At 41.4% G+C, this 20,649-nt stretch overlaps 1 protein-coding gene across 2 annotated transcripts in view; it reads right to left on the bottom strand.

Annotated features, from left to right (window-relative positions):
• The window catches only part of pstpip2 (proline-serine-threonine phosphatase interacting protein 2), a 135,016-nt gene that overhangs the window by 7,712 nt on the left and 106,655 nt on the right, over positions 1-20,649 (bottom strand). For both annotated transcript variants that reach the window (XM_043713091.2, XM_043713006.2), the window contains exons 10-14: positions 9,719-9,817; positions 9,329-9,425; positions 6,042-6,114; positions 2,437-2,471; positions 987-1,049 (exon numbers count right to left, since the gene is read on the bottom strand). In XM_043713091.2, the coding sequence (XP_043569026.2) occupies positions 991-1,049; positions 2,437-2,471; positions 6,042-6,114; positions 9,329-9,425; positions 9,719-9,817 (363 nt within the window). In that variant the 3' untranslated portion in view covers positions 987-990. The remainder of the gene's footprint in view (positions 1-986; positions 1,050-2,436; positions 2,472-6,041; positions 6,115-9,328; positions 9,426-9,718; positions 9,818-20,649) is intronic.

Here is a 20,649-nt window from a genome sequence, read left to right as displayed (position 1 = left end):
GCCACATCTTATTCACTAGCAAAGCAGGCTTGAGGGGCTTATATATATATGTGTTTCATCAGGACTGCACAGTCTTGGACCTGAAACATTAACTTTCCTGCTCCTCTGATGTTGCTTACCCTTCTTTTTCCAGCTCCACACTTTATTGACTCTGACTTTCCAGCATCCACAGCCCTCACTACCTCTAAGCAGTGTATACATGTACCTAACAACATTCAAACAAATCTTTATGTGTGCCAGAACACTAGATCTGCCATCTGAACCTTCCACACATTATCCATTTATTTTTATCAAGAACAAAACCAATATTGGCTAAATGCTATTCTTCCCTCAAAGTGAATCTCTGCAGAGATAGAAATCTGTTTTTTTTTTCCCTTTACATCGTGTTTGTCTGCATGTGTATGTATGTGTCTGTGTGCAGTCTGGACTATTTAGAGGGTAAACATTTATATTTTCATGAAATTCTGCATCTTTGTAGAATAAATTTCATTTCATAATAAATCAATGCTTTATGTTTACAAAAGAAGATTAGCAGATGGATTTTGTTATTCTAAGACAAAGAAAGCAAGCAGTGGCCTAATCAGAACTGGATGAACAACTGAATTCATATTGTGATCCATGGAGTGGTGGGACTAGGAAAAAGATAGTGCATTTTTCTTATTTGAATGCAACATTATCCATTAATCAACAATGAATTGGTAGTCACATCTCAATTCTCACTTAACTACATGTAGCTTAATGTATTAAATAACATTGCTGGTGGATTTCCTCAGATTCTGTTCTAGACCCATGCTTGACCTTTATCCAAAGACTCTTGCTGGTAAGTATCGATGAGATAGAATTTATCTCAGCTGATATCCTCATTAAATAATAAGCATCAGCAATCTGCTAAGTAGACTCATGGATTAAAAAGACCAGGAACAATGGTTATTACCTTGGGAAGAGAGCAAAAGTAAGGAGATAGCAAGAACATTTGAAGAACTTACATGACTAATGGTGTCGAATGTAACTGTAATTATTTTCTCCAACTGTAGCATATTGTGGTTCAGCTGCAATAAGAGAATAACCAAAGAAGACACTGAATCATCTCTTGTTCAAGAAGATACACAAAGCATTTAATAAGGACCAAATCTATTACTTCACAAACATGCTCAAAATACTACAAAAGGTATCCTTTAATTATTCTGATTATTAGTAACTTGCAAAATTAGACAGTGACTAGGAGAAAATTGTCACCATTTATGGTGAATAAAACTATTGGAGTTTCAGACCAAGGGTATAATGGCATCTTATGAGTATGTAGGGGTTCTTTGCATTGGTGCCTCTTGCGTGTCTCAGATATCCTCAGCATCTTTTTGAAAAACGTAGTTGATATCTGACCAAAAAATAATTTCTTTTGCTCGGCATCTTATTCATTTTATGCCTGTATGCCCCAGGTATAATTGACAATATGTCTTGGTGAAGAGCTTCAGATACAAGCACCTGTTTGCCTTTGTTTAAAAGCCTGATTTCAGATAGGACATTCCAATCCATGCCAGAAAATTTGGTGGTCATCTTTCTGTTATTCCCTATCTTTTACAAACATTTCCAATATGTAGGGAATCCGTGTATTGCAAGCAGATCTAGAGACCACACCTTAGGAAGGACATATTGGTAATGGAGGGATTACTACATAGGTTTACAAGAATGTTAGCTGGACTTCAGGGATTAAGTTACAAGGACAGATTATACAAATTAGGCTTTTGTCTCTAAAATTTAGAAAGTTAAGGGGTGACTTGATCAACATCAAAAGCTATTTCCACTGGTTGGGGTTCTAGAACTAGGGGGCACAATCTGAGAATTAGGGCCTGGCTGTTCAGGAGAGATAAAAATTGAAATTGCTGGAAAAGTTCAGCAGGTCTGGTAGCATCTGTGGAGAGAAACGGGTCACGTAACTCTTCCTCAGAAGCAATTGCCAGCAATTTTTATTTTTGTTTCTGACTCTCAGAATCTGCAGATCTTTCCGTTTTTGTTCAGGAGAGATGTTAGGAACATTTCTACACAAAAAGGGTGGTACAGGTTTGGAACTGTCTTCCACAAATGGTAGTTGATGCTCCATCAGTTGTTAGTTTTAAATCTGAGATAGATAATTTTTTATTAAGTAAAGGCATTAAGGAATATGTACCAAAGACGGGTACATGGCGTTAGACCACAGATCAGGCAAGGTTACATTGAATAAAGAAACAGGCCTATGTTCCTAACTGATGACATACTTCCTATGTAAAGCAATGACCATCCACACATTGGCCAAAGCTTCAACATTAGCTTCATAAAACAAATAAAAAAAGTACAACATGAGGTTTAAAACAGTTCAGAGAATCAACTGCATGCCAAAATGGCTTCAATTGCTTTAACTTTAATATGATTTATTAATAATGCATGGAGATAGCTACTTACATGCTGAATTGTCAGGGTTTGGCAGAGGCATACGCCTGAAGTCAAAAAAAAGCAAGATTGTGAGTAATTTCTTTCCCATAAGCAAAAAATATTCAGTCCATATAACTGGAATACACAACAAAATATACGAGGTAAAAACAATGACTGCAGATGCTGGAAACCAGATTCTGGATCAGTGGTGCTGGAAGAGCACAGCAATTCAGGCAGTATCCGAGGTCCTCGGATGCTGCCTGAATTGCTGTGCTCTTCCAGCACCACTGATCCATACACAACGAAATATGTCAATTCATTGTTACATTCTTTAATTCGTAAGATCTCACCATGACCAAATTAGGAAATGAAGACTACATGGACCTTAATAAAGCTTTTGACAAGGTCCCTCATGACAGATAGATACAAAAGGTGCAGTTATTTCGGATCTATGGTGAGCTGCTAAGATGGATACAGAACTGCCTTGGTCATAGGAGATAGTGAGGAGCAGTGGAAGAGTGTTTTTTTGACTCTGAACCAGTAGTATTCTTCAAGAATGAGTGCTGAAACCGCTGTTGTTAGTAACATATATATAAATATAAAATTTGGGGCAGAATGTAGGTGGTCTGATTTGCAAATCTGTGGATGACAGAAAGATTGGGGGAGCTGCAGATAGTGGAAGAGGATTGCCAGAGGATACAGCACAGTATAACGGGCTGGAGACTTGGGCAGAGAAATGGCAGATGGAGTACAACCAGATAAATGCAAGGGAGATTTAATGCAGGAGGGAAATGTACAGTAAATGACAGAAACCTTAGTCGCATTAACATACAGAGGGACCTAAGTGACAGTGGCAAAAGTGGATAAGGTGGTCAAGAAGGCATAAATCATGCTTGCTTTCATTGGTCAGGGCATAGAGTATAAAAATTGGCAAGACACGTTGCAGCTGTATCAAACTTTAGTTAGGCCCTCATTTGGAATATTGTATACAGTTCTGGTCACCACACTACCAGAAGGATGTGGAATCTTTAGAAAGGGTGCAAAAGAGATTTGGAGGGTATTATGAGGAGAAAATGAACAAACATGGTGTATTTTTACATGAACGCTGAAGGATAACAGAAACCCTGATAGAAGTTTACAAAATTATGAGAGGCATGGATAGAATGTATAGTTAGAGTCATAGAGATGTACAGCACAGAAACAGACCCTTAGACCAAGCTCATCCATGCCGACTAGATATCCCAACCCAATCTAGTCCCACCGGCTGATATCCCTCCAAACCCTTTCTTTTTCCCAGGGTAGCAATGTCAACTTCTAGGATTTATATGTAAAAGGGGGTAAATTTAAAGCAGATAGAACATAGAATATTACAGCACAGTACAAGCCCTTTGGCCCTCAATGTTGCACCACCCTGTGAAACCAATCCAAAGCCCATCTAACCTAAACTATTCCATTCTCGTCCATATGCCTATTCAATGCCCACTTAAATGCCTGTAAAGTTGGCGGCTCCACAACTGTTGCAGGCAGTGCATTCCATGCCCCTACTACTCTCTTGAGTAAAAAAACTACCTCTGACATCTGTCCTGTATCTATCACCCCTCAATTTGAAGCTAAGCCCCCTTGTGCTAGCCATCACCATCCTAGGAAAAAGGCTCTCACTGTCTAACCCTCTGATTATCTTGTATGTCTGAATTAAGTCACCTGTCAACCTTCTTCTATCAAAAACAGCCTCAAGTCCCTCAACCTTTCCTCGCAAGACTTTCCCTCCATACCAGGCAATGTCCTAGTAAATCTCCTCTGAACCCTTTCCAAAGTTTCCACATCCTTCCTATGACGAGGTGACCAGATCTGCACGCAGTACTCCAAGTGTTTTGTATAGCTGCAGCATGACCTCATGGTTCTGAAACTCGATCCCTCTATTAATAAAAACTAACACATTATATGCCTTTTTAACAGCCCATTCAACCTGGGTGGCAACTTTGAGGGATCTATGTACATACACATCAAGTTCTTCCTGCTCATCTACACTACCAAGAATCTTACCATTCGCCCAGTACTCTGCACTTCTGTTACACCTTCCAAAGTGAATCATCTTACACTTTTCTGCATTAAACTCCATTTGCCACCTCTCAGCCCAACTTTGAAGCTTATCTATGTCCCTCTGTAACCTACAACATTCTTCGGCACTATCCACAACTCCATTGACCTTAGTGTCATCCACAAATTTATTAACTCATCCTTCTATGCCCTTATCCAGATAGTTTATAAAAATGACAAACAGCAGTGGACCCAAAACAGATCCTTGCGCAACTAGTACATGAACACCATAGGGAACCTTATTAAATACTTTACTGAAATCCATATCCACCATATCAACGGCTTTACCCTCATTTACCTGTTTGGTCACCTTCTCAAAGAACTTAATAAGGTTTGTGAGGCATGACGTACCCTTCACAAAATGGTGCTGACTATCCCTAATCAACTTATTCCTATTGAGATGATTATAAATTCTCTCCCTTATAACCTTTTCCAACACTTTACCCACAGCCAAGGTAAGGCTCACTGGTCTCTAATTCAGGGTTGTCTCTACTCACCTTCTTGAACAAGGGAACAACATTTGCTATCCTCCAGTCTTTTGGTCCTTTTCCTGTAGACAATGACGACCCTAAAGATCAAAGCAATCTCCTCCCTAGTTTCCCAGAGAATCCTGGGATAAATCCCATCCGGCCCATTGGATTTATCTATTTTCACACTTCTCAAAATTGCTAACACCTCCTCCTTGTGAACCTCAATCCCATCTAGTCTCATAGCCTGTTTCTCAGAATTCTCCTCGACAACATTGTCTTTTTCCAGTGTGAATACTGACCAAAAATGTTGATTTAGCGTTTCCCCTATCTCCTCTGACTCCACGTACAAATTGGCCCTAATCTTACTCTAGTCATTCTTTCATTCCTTACATACCTATAGAATGTGCAAGACAAGATTTATTTTACACAGAGGGTGGTGAGTGCCTAGAAAACACTGCCAGAAGAGGTGGTGGAGGCAGATATAATAGTAACGTTTCAAAGGCATCTTGACAGATACATGAATAGGCAGGGTATAGAGAGATACGACCACATAGAGGCAAAAGGTTTTTGGTTTAGAAAGGCATTGTGTGACAACGCAGTCTTGGCAGGCCAAAGTTCTGGGTCCTGTGCTGTACTGTTCTTTGATTTTTGTATTACAACACCATATTACTCATAGTTCTTTTACTCAAACTTCCAGTAAAGGTTTTATTTGCTACATTCTGGACCATCTTCTCACCATTATAGATCTTCTATCAATTTCCCAGCTTTACCAATTCTAAACCAACCTCCTGCTATTACTGATCACTGACCATCATCTGAAATGTATTTTCCCAAACCATAATCAGTTTCAGTGTGTAAGTTAGGACCCAGGAAACAACAAGAAATATATATTCAATTCAAAGCAGATTATGTACCATACATAATATAACCAAAGCTGCCAGGTTTGAGACATCTCATTTATGAAGCGAGAGTCTGATCTAATATAGACTCTGGAACAGACTGAAAGAACCTGATCAGAGTATAAGTAATGCTGAATGATGAAGTCCTTCGCATATTTATAGCACTGACCTCGTGGCAACTGGAGCCCGGCTGGGAGGCAAGCCTCTTTGTCCACTGTAGTAATTCTCATATGGGATGGGGGCTGAATAAGGAGAGCAAAGGACAAAATACAGCCAGTTAATTGCAACCTTTTCTGTTGTATTGTCTGTCGTATTGTGATTATGTATTTTTGCAAGCAGTCTGTACCACACTGAATATTGTAGCAGTCAGGGGAGAGATAGAACAAAAAAGAAGAGGAGTGCAGCTCAGGAACAGGCCCTTCAGCTCTCCAAGCCTGTACCAATCATCATGCCCTAACTAAACTAAAAAACATACCTGCCCTTATTCCATCTGTATACCTCTAATCCTCCGTATTTATGTAACCATTCAGATGCCTCTTAAATGTCACCAAAGTGCCTGTTTTCCACCATCTCTTCTGGCAGTATTCCAGGCTCCTACCATTCTCTGTGTGAAAATCTTCCCTTGCACATCTCGCTTAAACTTTCCCCCTCTCACCTTGAACCTGTGCTCCCTTGTAATTGAAACTTTAACCCTGGGAAAAAACCTCCGAGTATCCACCCTATCTATGCCTTTCATAATTTTGTACACCTCTATCAGTTCTCCTCTCAGCTACCATCTTTCCAATGAAAACAATCCTAGTCTTTTTAACCTTTTCTCATAGCCAATGCCCTTGAGACCAGGCAACATTCTGGAGAACCTTCTCTGCACTCTTTCCAAAGCTTCCACTTCCTTCTGGTAGTGTGGCGATCAAAACTACACACAATACTCCAAATGCAGCCTCACAAGGGTTTTATATAGCTGCAACATGATTTGCCAACTCTTGTACTCCATGCCCCAGCCGCTGAAGGCAAGCATGCCATATGCCTTCTTAATCACCTTGGCCACCTGTGTCGCCACATTTAGGGAACCCAGATCTATCTGTATGTTAATGTTCCTAAGGGTTCTGCTATTTACAGTATAATTCACAACTAAATTTGGTTCTCCAAATTGCATCACCTTGCATTTGTTTGGATTGAACTCCAGCTGTCACTTCTGTGCCAAAGTTGCCAATCTATCTACTTCCTGTTGTATCCTTTCACAATTGTTGGTATTCTCAGCCATTCCACTAATCTTCGTGTCATCTGAAAACTTAGTAATCAGGCCATCCAGATTTTACTCCAGATCATTTATTTATACTACAAACAACAGAGGCCTTAACACTGATCCTTGTGGAACACCACTAGTTACTGGTCTCCATTCTGAAAAGCAGTCTTCCATCACTTTCCTCCGTTTTCCATGACCAAGCTAGTTTTGTATCCATCTATCCAGCCCACCCTGAATCCCATGTGATTTTAGTTTTTGTAGCAATCTGCCATATGGAACTTTATCAAATGCCTTACTAAAGTCCATATAAACTATATCCACAGCCCTTCCCTAATCAATTATCTCTGTAACCTCTTCAAAAAATTCAAACATATTGGAGAGACATGACATTCCCCATACAAAACCATGCTGCCTGTCACTAACTAGTCCATTTTCTTCCAAATGTGCACACATCTTATCCCTCAGTATCTTCTCCAAGAGCTTCCCCACCACAGATGTCAGGCTCACTGGCCTATCATTTCCTGGATTATTCCTCCTTCCTTTGTTAAACAAGCAAGCAACATTGGCTAATATCCAGTCCTCTGGAACCTTGCCTGTGGTCAAAGTGAATGTGACAATACCTGCTAATGCCCCAGCTATTTCTTCCCTTGCTTCTTGCAGTAACCTGGGTTAGATCCCATCTGGCCCTAGGGAATTGTCTACCTTAATGCAATTTAGGATACCCAAAACTTCCTGCTTCAATATATTGACATTCTCTAGAGCATTCACACACTCATTCCTGACCTCAACATCAGTCATGTCCTTCTCCATGGTGAGTATCAATACAGAGTACTCATTAAGGATCTCTCCCATTTCCTGTGGCTCCAAGCATAACTTCCCTCCTTTGTCCTTGAGTGCAACTAGTCTAGCCATTGCTATCCTCTTTATTCCAATATATTCATAAAAAGCCTACGGATTTTCCTTGACCCTGTTTGCTAAAGACATTTAATGGCTCCTTTCATCCTTCCTAATTCTGCATTTAAGTTCCTTCTTAGTTTCTATATACTCCTCAAGGACTTCATCAGTTTGTAGCTGCCTAGACTTATTCAATACTTCCTTTTGCCTTTTCACTAAGCTTACAATTTATCTTATAATGGTTTCGGAATCCTGCCACAACTCAAAGGGATTGCTACATTTGACAATGCCAAATCATTATTTACATTAAATAATGCCTAGGAACAATCCAATTTGTTGTTAGATTTTCATTAGGGAACTTAAAAGAGTTCAGTGGTCACTGAAGAGTATATATGGGGTAGCAGTTGGTGAGAATTAGAAGATAGATAGAGGTAGAGGAGGCTGAAAATGTGTTGCTGGAAAAGTGCAGCAGGTCAGGCAGCATCCAAGGAACAGGAGTATCTACGTTTCGGGCATGAGCCCTTCTTCAGGAATCTCATGCCCGAAACATCGATTCTCCTGCTCCTTGAATGCTGCGCTTTTCCAGCAACACATTCTCTGATCTCCAGCATCTGCAGTCCTTACTTTCTCCTAGAGGTAGAGGAGGCACCATGCAGGAAATAATTGTTAAGCTGTGCAACTGGTGAGGACACTTAAGGCCATACGCAGTCTGATACGCTATGAGTAAGTAGTCACCTAGGTTTTGTTTTTCTCTTTTGAGCAAACTTGTTTAAATGTTTTGGCACTACCCAATACAATGCCCAACTGCAAAAAGTAAACTCACTTTAAATGGTTTCACTCTGGGGTCTGACTTGTTCAGTATTAGCATAAGCTGGGTTCATTACACTATAAAACTTAACTGGGTGTTGACCTGATCCTACCACATTTTCAATCCCTATTTGCACCACAGAAGTGCTTTTTTATGCAAACCCTATTTCAGACCATAGTGCTCTTAGATCTGCTTTCAGGTTTCTTTCAATGTCAATCTACACTTACTGCGCAAGACCAGACATTGGGGTGAATCTCCAGTTTTCATTTACTCTCTGTGGAGAAGGCACTGCCTAAAAGAGAGGTATGAACTTGCATCCACAGCCAAAATGATGGTCTCATTCAATAATCTCTGAATAGGACCAAAAAGTTCACTTTGGACCAACAAGACTGTACTACACAAACTAATCCTTGACCATACACAATAGCTTTTCATAAAAACTAACTGTACAGAATGCACATTATGTATTATTGGTTGTATCACAGTCTCCTGCTAAAGGTAACAGCTTTACCTGGTGCAGTATCACCGGTCCTTTTTAAGTCTATGAAGAATTCTAAATCTCTTTGTATGTTGCACTGTTCCAGCACCTTTCGTATTTCTTCGTACATCTAAGGATAAAGCAGAATGAAAGTTGAAGGAGGAACAAAAGAAAAAAAAAGTCTGAATTGCAAGCTGAAAATACGTTAATGTACTGTAATCATCTTGGTGGCACATTATTTACTGTCACATCTGGATACTTTCCAACCAGGGAAACAGTCATGTGAAATCAAATCTGCTGCAAAGATTTTAACAACACTACTTTTAAAGGAGCATCTCCTTTGTATTTTCATTCAGAAAGGCATGAAATAAAAGACAAAGAGAAGAAGGGATCTGAATTGGATGAGATTGCATAACTTCTTACCTCGTCACTGCTCACACACCCCTGGGAGAGTTGATTGGCATGAACCCACATAGCATTACGCATGGTGTGTATTCGCTCACAGTCCTGCTTCTCAAGGAACTGAAATAAAATTAAAATTTCTGTTGAAAAACAAAGTTTAGGCCTTCAACTTAACATTGACCAGAACTTGTCATGTAAAGACAATGGCTACAAGAGCAGGCTAGAGGCTAGGAATAAATAACTAGGAATAAATAGCAAGTAACTCACCCCCTGACTCGCAAAAGCCTGTTCATCTTCAATATGGCACAAATTAGGATGTGATACAATACACCCCACTTGGCTGGATGAGTGCAGCTTGACACCTTCCAGGACAAAGCAGCCTGCTTCATTGGTACCACACCTGCAAACATCCATTTCCTCCCACCAACACTCAGTAGTAGCATTGTGTACTATTTGCAAGATACACTGCAGAAATTCCCCAAAAGATTGCACCTTCCAAACCCACAATCACTTCCTAACAAAAAGACAAGGGCAGCTGATAAATGGAAACACCACCACCTTCAAGTTGTCCTCCAAATCATTCACCAACCTGACTTGGAAATATATCAACATTCCTTCACTGTCACTGGGTTAAAATCCTGGAAATCCCTCCCAAATGACATTGTGGGTCAACCTACAGTGAGTGGACTGCAAAGTTACAAGAAGGAGCTCACCATCACCTTTTCAAGGGCAACTTGGGATGGGCAATAAATGCTGACCAACCAGCAATGCCAATGTCCCACAAATGAATTTTAAAAACTTACCACCAGAGAATATCCTTGTGGTTCTGGCGTGATACTTTCATATAAATATAACCTCATTTCATGCCAGGATGGGTTTCATATTCAACAACTACTAGTTAGTGCAAGCACTCAGACTTTCTCTTAAAATTCTAGGTTTCATGTTTCATCCACAAGATTATCAGGTTGGTTAGAAATTCTAGTATGTAACTACTGGTGAATGAGAGATCTGTTGTAATCTAATTGCCACGTTTTCATGTTTTTGGATTTGATGTGCTCATAATTCGGCATTCAGAATGTCTGAGGGAATCTCACAACATAGACTGCACCCTTTGCTATCCAGTTTTTAAGTGTGGTCAGGGGTAAGTGTGAACATCTTGTCAAGTACACCTAATACTGGAATTTAATACTTTCTAACACGTAATTCTCTTTTCAAAATCTGGACTGGATAATAATACTCCTCACATTGAGACATGGTAACAATAATTATATTTATGCAGCATCTTCAAATTGGAGCACATCTCAAGGTGCTTCAGAAAGTCAGATAAACCTCAGACAAATTTTTGATAATTAGGTGAATAGGGCTTTTGTCTTCACATTTATTTTACTTAGTATGAACTTAACTTTTCTGATTGAGTGAGAATTCATACTGTTCATGCAGAACTGAAGTGCTATAATGGATTAGTCTGTCTTCTCTAGGGACAATCAACTTAATTATTCCATTGTTTACTTGCTTTAGGCCTATGTTTTTTGGTTGGAATGCAAGCATGTACAAATGCCCCTCTTAGTCTGCTGTAGTCTTATAACCTCTACAATGAGGTGCACACACTGTAGACAGATGTCTTATGCCACTTGAATAAAAACTTTATGTTGAATCCACTGCTGTGTTATATACTCAAAACACTGTAGCAGGAGATGGCCTGGGTTTTCATGTGGGTTCAGGAATCATGATTTATGCACTTTGGCACCTTCCAAAATGCACAGATGACCCATCTGTGACTTTGCCTGGAACTTATATTATCTCTCACAGGGCTTGGGCTTGCAACGCATCTTGAACGCTCTGTTACGAGTCTGGAAGGAGGTGCAGAAACAAGCCTGTCTATTAGTCCTGCTCTCAACTATGTTTTAAGGCCCCATGTACCTCATACCATGTTACCTCCTCAGATCATCCATATCATCATTTGCTCCTTTCATGCCTTCAAATAGCCCACACCGCCCCACGCCTCTTAGATCCATTCAATGCCCTCCCTGTATCCCCCATAATCTCCCCCTAGTATTCCCTGTGCAGCACCCACAAACCAAATAATAGTAATAATTCTTTTAAGCTCCTGATAAAAACAAATATTTGAAAATCTAGTAAAACTGCCATTAAAAATGCAAAATTTTATTTTTAACTTATGAACATATGTTAATCTAATAAGTGACCATGGACTTATCTCAACAATACAACGATCTACTCTGAAACCATATCAAAGACAGGCTAATAGTTAAATCAACAGACAATCAGGTTCTCAAACCCAGTCAAGTACAGACTGAGTCTTCTCCAGAAAAAGATTGCTTGTCAATCAATGGTAAGGAGAAAAGGTGTTAAGATTTTTTTTCACATTTAGATTCCCTGTTGGAATTGGTCATTGTTCCTAAAGCGAACATCTCTATTTCTGACCTTACAATCGAAGGATGGTCATGGATGAAACAGTTGGCAATGGGTCGAGAACATTATCCACAGAGACTCCTGCAGAGATGTCCTGAAGTTGCCAGTGATTGGCCTTTAACAACCAAGTATGACTTCAGCTAGTAGAGAAATTTCCTCTGTGCTCCCACTCCCATTTACTTCAATTTTGCTTGGGCTCTTTGATGCCACACTCAGTCAAATGTCACCTTGATATCAAAAGGTAGTCCCTCTCACTTCAAACCTCAAATCCAACTCTCATGTCCATGTCTGGAACAAAAATGTATTGAGGTTTTGAGCAAAAATCTCTTCCTAAAAGCCAAACTGATCATTTGTGAACATTTCCAGTATTTCCTGCTTATAAAATTACATCTCCATCATTTGCAGTTTTTAATTATTTTTCTCTGCCGTGTTACAGTTAGAGACAAAAAAACTGCAGATGCTGGAATCCAAAGTAGATAGGCACGAAGCTGGAAGAACACAGCAAGCCAGGCAGCACCAGGGCTGGGAAGGGAGTCAGGGGATGAGAAGAGAGGTTATTTGAAATTGGAGTACTCAATGTTGAGTCCACCGGACTGTAGGCTACCCAGGCGGAAGATAAGGTGTTGTTCCTCCAATAATAGCTGTGGTTTGTTTTAGCAATGGAGGAGGCTAAGGATGATCATATTGGAAAGATAGTGGTTGGGATAATTGAAATGGGCGGTGACTGGAAGGTCCGATTGGCCCCTGAAGACGCGGCTGCGATGCTCGGTGAGCTGTTCCCTACATTTATGTTCGGCCTCCCTGATGTAGAGAAGACCACATTGGGAGCACCTGACACAATAAACTAGGTTGGAATAGCAGCAGACGAAACTCTGTCTCACCTGAAAGGACTGTTTGGGGCCCTTGATGGAGGTGAGGGGGGTGGTGTACCGGCAGGTTTTGCACCTTTTCTGGTTGCAGGGGAAGATACTTGGGGGTTTGGTAGTGGGGGTGACATGAACCAAGGACTATCGGAAAGAACGGTCCTTGCGGAAGGCAGAGAGGAGTGGGAATGGGAAGATGTTCTTGGTGGTGGGGTCTATTTGGAGTTGCCGCCTCTTCATCAGCTATATCAGCCTCTTCAGTACCTACATCGGCACTGTACCCCAACTCTTCCGCTGTTACATCGATTACTGCATCGGTGCAGCGTCCTGTACCAAGGCTGAACTGAAGCAGTTCATCGACTTCTCCCACAACTTCCACCCCACCCTCAAATTCACTTGGTCCATCTTAGACATCTCCCTCCCCTTTCTTGATTTCACCATTTCCATCTCCGGCGAAAGTCTCCAGACGGTCGGCTAGTACAAACCCACAGACTCCCATAACTACCTGGACTACACCTTCCACCGCTCAGTTTCCTGCAAAAACTCCATTTCATTCTCCCAATTCCTCCACTTTCACCACATCTGCTCAGAGGAGACATTCTGCTCGCGAGCGTCCCAGATATCTACCTATTTTGAATAATGTGCTTTTCTTCCCTCCATCATCCAGACAGCCTTCCACCATACCACCTCCATTCCCCGTTCCACTGCTCTAAACCCCACCCCTCCCAATGCAATAAAGACAGGGTTCCCCTTGTCCTCACCTACTACCCAATCTCCACATCCAACGCATCTTCCTTAAGCACTTCTGCCAACTCCAAATAGATCGCACCACTAGGAACACCTTCCCCTGCCACCCCTCTCTGCCTTCTGCAAGGACCATTCTCTCCAACCCATTGGTTCACACCACCGAACCCCCAGATACCTTCCCCTGCAACCAGAAAAGTTGGAAAACCTGCCAGTACACCAATCCTCTCACCTCCATCCAGGGCCCCAAACAGTCTCCAGGTGAGACAGAGGTTCACCTGCCTCTCTTCCAACCTAGTTTACTACATCAGGTGTTCCTGATGTGGTCTTCTCTACATTTGGGAGACTGAACGTAAACCTAGGGAATGGCTCACCGAGCATTGCAGCAACGTCCACAGAGGCTGACCGGACTGCCCAGTCACCGCCCATTTTAATTCCCCCAACCACTCCCTTTCTGACATGACCATCCTTGACCTCCTCCATTGCGAAAACAAACCACAGCTCCTATTGGGGAACAACATCTTATCTTCCACTTGGACACCCTACAGCCTAGAGAACTCAACATTGAGTTCTCCAATTTCAAATAACCTCCCTCTCCATCCCCCTGACTCCCTTCCCAGCCCCTCTCCCTGCCTTCCACTGCTCCCTATTACAAACAGTAACACGGTTCCACTGAGAACCACCTGGAGTCACTGCTGAGCTCAGTACCATATCCATGGCCATTCCTACAGGAACAATCTTTAACCATTATCACATTCATAATCAATAACAACATCTTACATTTATATAGTTCTTCTATATAAGACAACATTCTGACATGAAGAATGATCTTGGCAAGTCCACAAAGGAAACATTACGTGCTGTTGTCAGCTTCACAACAGAAGGAATGTTGGTGTAGTATTTAATACATCATCACAGTATGCTGTCTGCTATGAGGAACCAACTACACAAAGGCTGATTTGAAACTTTTTTTTAGGACAACACAGATTACTTGTAGGTGGTTATGACAGAAAGGATACAAAGTCATAAAGTGCTGTCTTTCAGATATGTCATTAAAAAGCTTTATCTGCCATTCAGTACAATACTTCAGAGAAAAACAGGAGAGCTTTATATGGCCAATATTTATCCTTCAATCATCAAAGCTAAAAGAAAGCAGCTGATTAAGTAATTCATCAAGTTTTTGGGATCTTACTATGCACAAATTGACAGATCTATTTCCTACAACAGTGACTGTACTCAGAAGTACATTATTAGCTATTAAGCACATTGATACATCCTAAGATCATGAAATGCATGACACAAAAATGCAAATTTTATCTTTGCATGTTTGAAATTACTCTACATCTGATCAACCCCCATATTTCGGTACATGTAAGAATAAGTTGCATAGTTAAATTAGTGAAAAAATCTGACTGTAGCATAGATACACAGGATTAGGATTATCATTTAAGTACAGAACATACACTGACTGGACTGGATTCAATGTTTAAATGTGCAGCTTTATCTTACCAATAATTCCTCTAAATGCTTTTATGGTATGTGACCAGTTGCTTGAATGCACAATATTGCACACATGGAGTATCCTAAATGGGGGATCTTGTGAGTGGTCTGCACTGTATATTTTGGAATAGACAATAGGTGCAGGAGTAGGCCATTCTGCCCTTCGAGCCTGCACCACCATGCTTTGCGGCCAAGAATTTGCACAGTTTAGAGGCAACATGGTCAATTGAGCTCACCGGAGGAAGGACAGCAGAGATAACAGAGTTGACCAAAAACACAATGGAAAAGTTCAGAAGGAATTTACATCTGAAGTGTTAACTGATTTGCTTTTCCAATAGTGACTGACTGGCTGGTGCAGTGTTTCCAGCATTTCCTTGCTTTTCTTTATGTTTTCAAGGGTTTTGGCAGAAATAGATTTCATGCAAGAGCTGAGGGTAGAAAGAGAAACTACATTAGCAGTTAGAAAGTTGCTCATCTGGTTTGGAGGTTAGGAGGCATAGCATCCAGTGTGATTAGTGGAGACCAGAAAGATAGGGAGACAGGAAGTAGGGGAGTTGGGAGGGAAGAAAAGGTGACATGCAATAGAGAAAAAGAGAAAGGGATGAGAGAGAGAGAGACATAGGGAGAGAGGCAGTGGCATAGAGATGGAGGAGATGGAGACCAGTGTCGGCAGTTAGGATGGAAGAAGGTAGAGAGAGATTGACAGGATGGAAGGGGAGAGCAAGGAGTTACAGAGAAGGAGGAGATGAGAATCAGCAACGTGTAGAGAGAGAGAGAGAGAGAAAAGGATCTGGAGCAGAGCAAGAGGTAAGGAGAGAGTTGGTGGAACGGTGAGAGGGAGATGGTGATGAAATAAGAGAGGCAGATGGTGGTGTGGAAGGTAAGGAAAGAGCAAAAGCAGAAGCATGAGGTGGGGGTAGATCACAAGGAAATCAAGGTGAGAGTGAAAGAGAAGAGCAGGGACAGAGAGAGGAAGAGAGGAGGAAGCAAAAGGGAGGTCACAGTCAGAGAGAGACATGATGAAGGTAAAAGAGGTAGAGATGGAAGGAACCTAGAGGAGAGATACACTTCCTCACTGCTGGTTGCTATTTTCAAGTATGAGAACAAGGCTTCCCTGTGAATTATTATTATAAAAATAAAAGCATATCATGTTCTTAAATCACAAGATCAATCCATAAGATGTAGAAGCAGAAGTAGGTCATTCGGTCCATCAAGTCTGAGATTATGATGACCCAGCCTCTAAAGCCATCTGCTGTAAAGAATTCCATAGATTCATTTTCCTCAGTGAGAAGAGCTTCCTCTTCATTGCTGTTCTCACTGATGACCTCTTACTCAGAGTTTATGCCAAGACTCTCCCACAATGGGAAACAACCTTTCCACATCTACCCTGTGCTCCAAGAATTTCGTATATTTCAATAAGGTCACCTCTCTTTCTTATAAATTCCTATGAGTACAGGCCCAACCTACTCAATCACTTCTCATTAGAAAATCTCTCCATATTCAGGACCTACTGAACATTCTCTGCTCTGCCACCAATGCCAGGATAAGAGAACGAAAACAGTCCATAGTATTCCACATGTGGTCTAATGAATGTCTTGTAAGGTTTTCACAAGATCTCCCTATTAAATACTCAATTTCATTTGAAACAAACACTCCATTTACCTTCTCTATTACCTGCTGAACCTATGTTAAGTTTTATGATTTATGCATGAGGATTCTCAAATCCCTCTGTGTTGGATTTTTCTTCATTTAAATAATATTTAGCTCTTCTTATTCTTCCTGGCAAAGAGCATGACCTCACATTTTCCACATTAGTGACATAGAGACGTACAGCACGGAAACAGACACTTCGGGGAAACTCATCAATGCCGACCAGATATCCTAAGTTAATCTAGTCCCATTTGGCCTATATCCCTCTAAACCCTTCCTATTCATGTATCCATTCAGATGTCTTTAAAATGTAATTTTTCTTAGTTGCACTCCGATGTCCCGAGATGCTTGAACTCAAACACCAAAGGCAGCAGTTGTGCAGATTCACTGCTGTGTTAGACAGTGGTGTAAGTTTCTTTCTCGTTTGATTGACTGGCCATGTGGTCTCTACCTTTGTCTCTCTTCCTCCTTTTTTAAAATGCCGCTGTTTTAATCTGCTTTTTTTCCTCAAAGTTCCAAAACAGTGCACCAGCTTGTAAAACAATAATTACTGCTCCTGGAATTTGAGGGAATCAGTTCCAACACCTAAACCACCTTAAAAAAGGAGCAACTCTTACAGCCACAATTTTGATCATCCTCCATTATATTCCACATGCCAAGTTTTTGACCATTCACTTAATCTATCTATATCCCTCTTTGATCCTCATCACTCAGCCTATTTTTGTGTCATCTGCAAATTTGGCTATGGTACTTTTATTTTCCTCATCCAAGTCATTAAGACAAATTGTTAATAATTGTGGCACCAACAGTGATCCTTGTGGCATTCCATTAGCTCCAGACTGCATCCTGAAAATGTCACCTTTAACCCAACTCTATTAGTTAGTAAATCCATGCTAATATAATACCTTTTACGCCCTGCCCTTACCTCATTAAGTTGGGTATTTTGAGGTACTGTGTCATATACCTTCTGAAAGTCCAAGTTTATAACATGGACTGATTCCCCTTTATCTATCCTCCTTGTTAACTCCTCAATGAATTCCAATAAATGTATCAAGTATGATTTCCCTGTCATGAAACCATGCTGACTCTGCTTGAATATCTTTTGTATTTTTAAATGCCCTGCTATTCTTTTAAAATAGACTCTAATATTTTCCCACATACGGATGCTAAGCTAACTGGTCCATAGTTAGCTGTTTTGTCTCCCTCCCTTTTTAAATGAGAGTGTTATATTAGTAGCTTACCAATCCTCTGGGACTCTTCCAGAATTGAAGGATTCTTGGAAGGATTACTACCCGTGCACCCATTATCTCTGTAGCTACTTCCTTTAAGATGTATTCCATAAGGTCCAGGAAACCTAGCCCTATTAGTTTCCTCAGTAACATTTTTCTAGCGATAGCGATCCCACAACCAATGGATTAGACCTAAGCTCTGCAGTCTTGCTACATTCAGTCATGAATGGTGGTGGCAATTAAACAACTCACTGGAGGAGAAGGCTCCACAAATACCAATGATAGCAGAGCCCAGCACATCAGTGCAAAAAATAAGGCTGAAGCAATCTTCAACCAGAAGTGTCAAGTGGATGATCCATCTCAACCTCCCCCTATGGTCTCCAGCAGATACCAGTCTTTAGCCAATTCTATTTACTCCACTTAATATCAAGAAACGATTGGAGGCACTGGATACTGCAAAGGCTAAGGGCCCTGACAACATTCCGGCAATTGTTTTGAAGACTTGTGCTCCAGAACTTACCGCACCCCTAGCCAAGCTGTTTCAGTACAGTTACAACATTGGTATCTACCCGACAATATGGAAAGTTGCCCAAGTATGTCCTATGGAGAAAGTGAGGACTGCAGACGCTGGAGATCAGAGCTGAAGAATGGCTTATGCCCGAAACGTCGATTCTCCTGTTCCTTGGATGCTGCCTGACCTGCTGCGCCTTTCCAGCAACACATTTTCAGCCAAGTATGTCATATATATATATATATATATATAGCAGGACAAACACAATCTGGCCAATTACTGCCCCATCAGTCTACTCTCAATTATCAGTAAAGTGATGGAAGGTGTCATCGACAGTGCTATCAATCAGCATGTGCTCAGCAATAACCTGCTCAGTGACGCCCAGTTTGGGTTCCGCCAGGCTCACTCAGGCTCTGACCTCATTTCAGCCTTGATCCAAAAATGGACAAAGGAACTGAATTTCAGAGGTGAGGTGAGCGCAACAGCCCTTGACATCAAGGCTGCATTTGACTGAGTATGGCATCAAGGAGCCCCAGGGAGGTGAAAGTGAGGGCTTTTGCCTGAAATGTCGATTCTCCTGCTCCTGGATGCTGCCTGACCTGCTGTGCTTTTCCAGCACCACATTCTCGATCAAGGAGCCCCAGCAAAATTGGAATCAATGAATATCTGAGAGCAAACTCTCCAGTGGTTAGAGTCATAGGTGACACATAGGAAGACAGAGTTCAGTCATTTCAGCTCCAAGACATCTCTGCAGGAGTTCCACAGTATGGTGTCCTAGGCCCAACGATCTTCAGCTGCTTCATTAATGACCTTCCCTCCATCATAAGGTCAGAAGTGGGGATGTTCACCGATGATTGCACAATGTTCAGCATCATTTGCAATTCCTCAGACATTGAAGCAATCATGTTCAAATGCAACAAGATCTGGACAATATCCAGGCCTGGGCTGACAAGTAGTAAGTAACATTCATGCAACAAAAATACCCGACTATGACCATCAACAATAAGAGACAGACAATCTAACCACTGTTGTAGGGGGTGGTGTAATTTTTAAATCATTAACTGTTGTAGTAAGCACATAGTAAGTACAAAGCCACCATTTTAGTCTTCTCTACCTTGTAGTAAGCACGAGCAGACACTCCCCCAGATTTTCATGAATGGAACAATGGAAACAGCTTTCCTCGTGGCTGAGGGACCGCCCACAACCACGGCTGTACGTCATCATCCATATAAGGGAGAAGCGGGGAACTCGAACACTGATTGGCTGGGTGAATAACCAAATAATCTCATACATCAGGAGGACAGTGGGGAACTTTAACACTCATTGGCTGAGACAGTAGAAGGCCCAGCCCACTCCTACATGTATATAACGTGCGGGGATTACAATCTGTGTGTGTGCCTCGTGGGAAGCCATTGAGGTAACACCCGGTTCTGCAGAATTGAATAAATAGTTTTGGACGAACTCCTCCGTGTCTTTGTTCTTGGGAAGGGAAGCAGAGTGCCTGATGGGGGGTCGCAGAGTCCCCTATCTTGCACACTGTCCCTTGGCACTCAACAGTATTACCATCACTGAGTGCCCCACTGTCAACATCCTGGAGGTTATCATTGACTAGAAACTCAACTGAACTCACCACATAAATAGAGTGGCTCCAATTGCAGGTCAGAAGCTAGAAATTGTGCAGCAAATAACTCACCTCCTGACTCCTCATAGCACTCAAGAAGCCTGACAGCATCCAGGACAAAACAGCCCATTTGATTAGCACAACGTCTATAAGCATCCACTCCCTCCACTACTGATGCTCAGTAGCAGCAATGTGTACTATCTACAAGATGCACTTCAGAAATTCACCAAAGATCCTCAGACAGCACCTTCCAAACCCACGACCACTTCCATCTAGAAGAACAAAGGCAGCAGATATATGGGAACACCAACACCTGCAAGTCTCAAGCCACTCACCATCCTGACTTGGAAATTCCTTTACCGTCACTGAGTCACAATCCTGGAATTTCCTCCCTAAGGGCATTG

This window comes from Chiloscyllium plagiosum, unplaced genomic scaffold (genome assembly GCF_037043375.1).
Source record: "Chiloscyllium plagiosum isolate Xiang-an unplaced genomic scaffold, Cpla_swu_hap1 HiC_scaffold_1, whole genome shotgun sequence".
Classification (NCBI taxonomy): domain Eukaryota; kingdom Metazoa; phylum Chordata; class Chondrichthyes; order Orectolobiformes; family Hemiscylliidae; genus Chiloscyllium; species Chiloscyllium plagiosum.
Note: the sequence above shows the minus strand (reverse complement) of the source record. Positions and strands in the feature narration are given on the sequence as shown.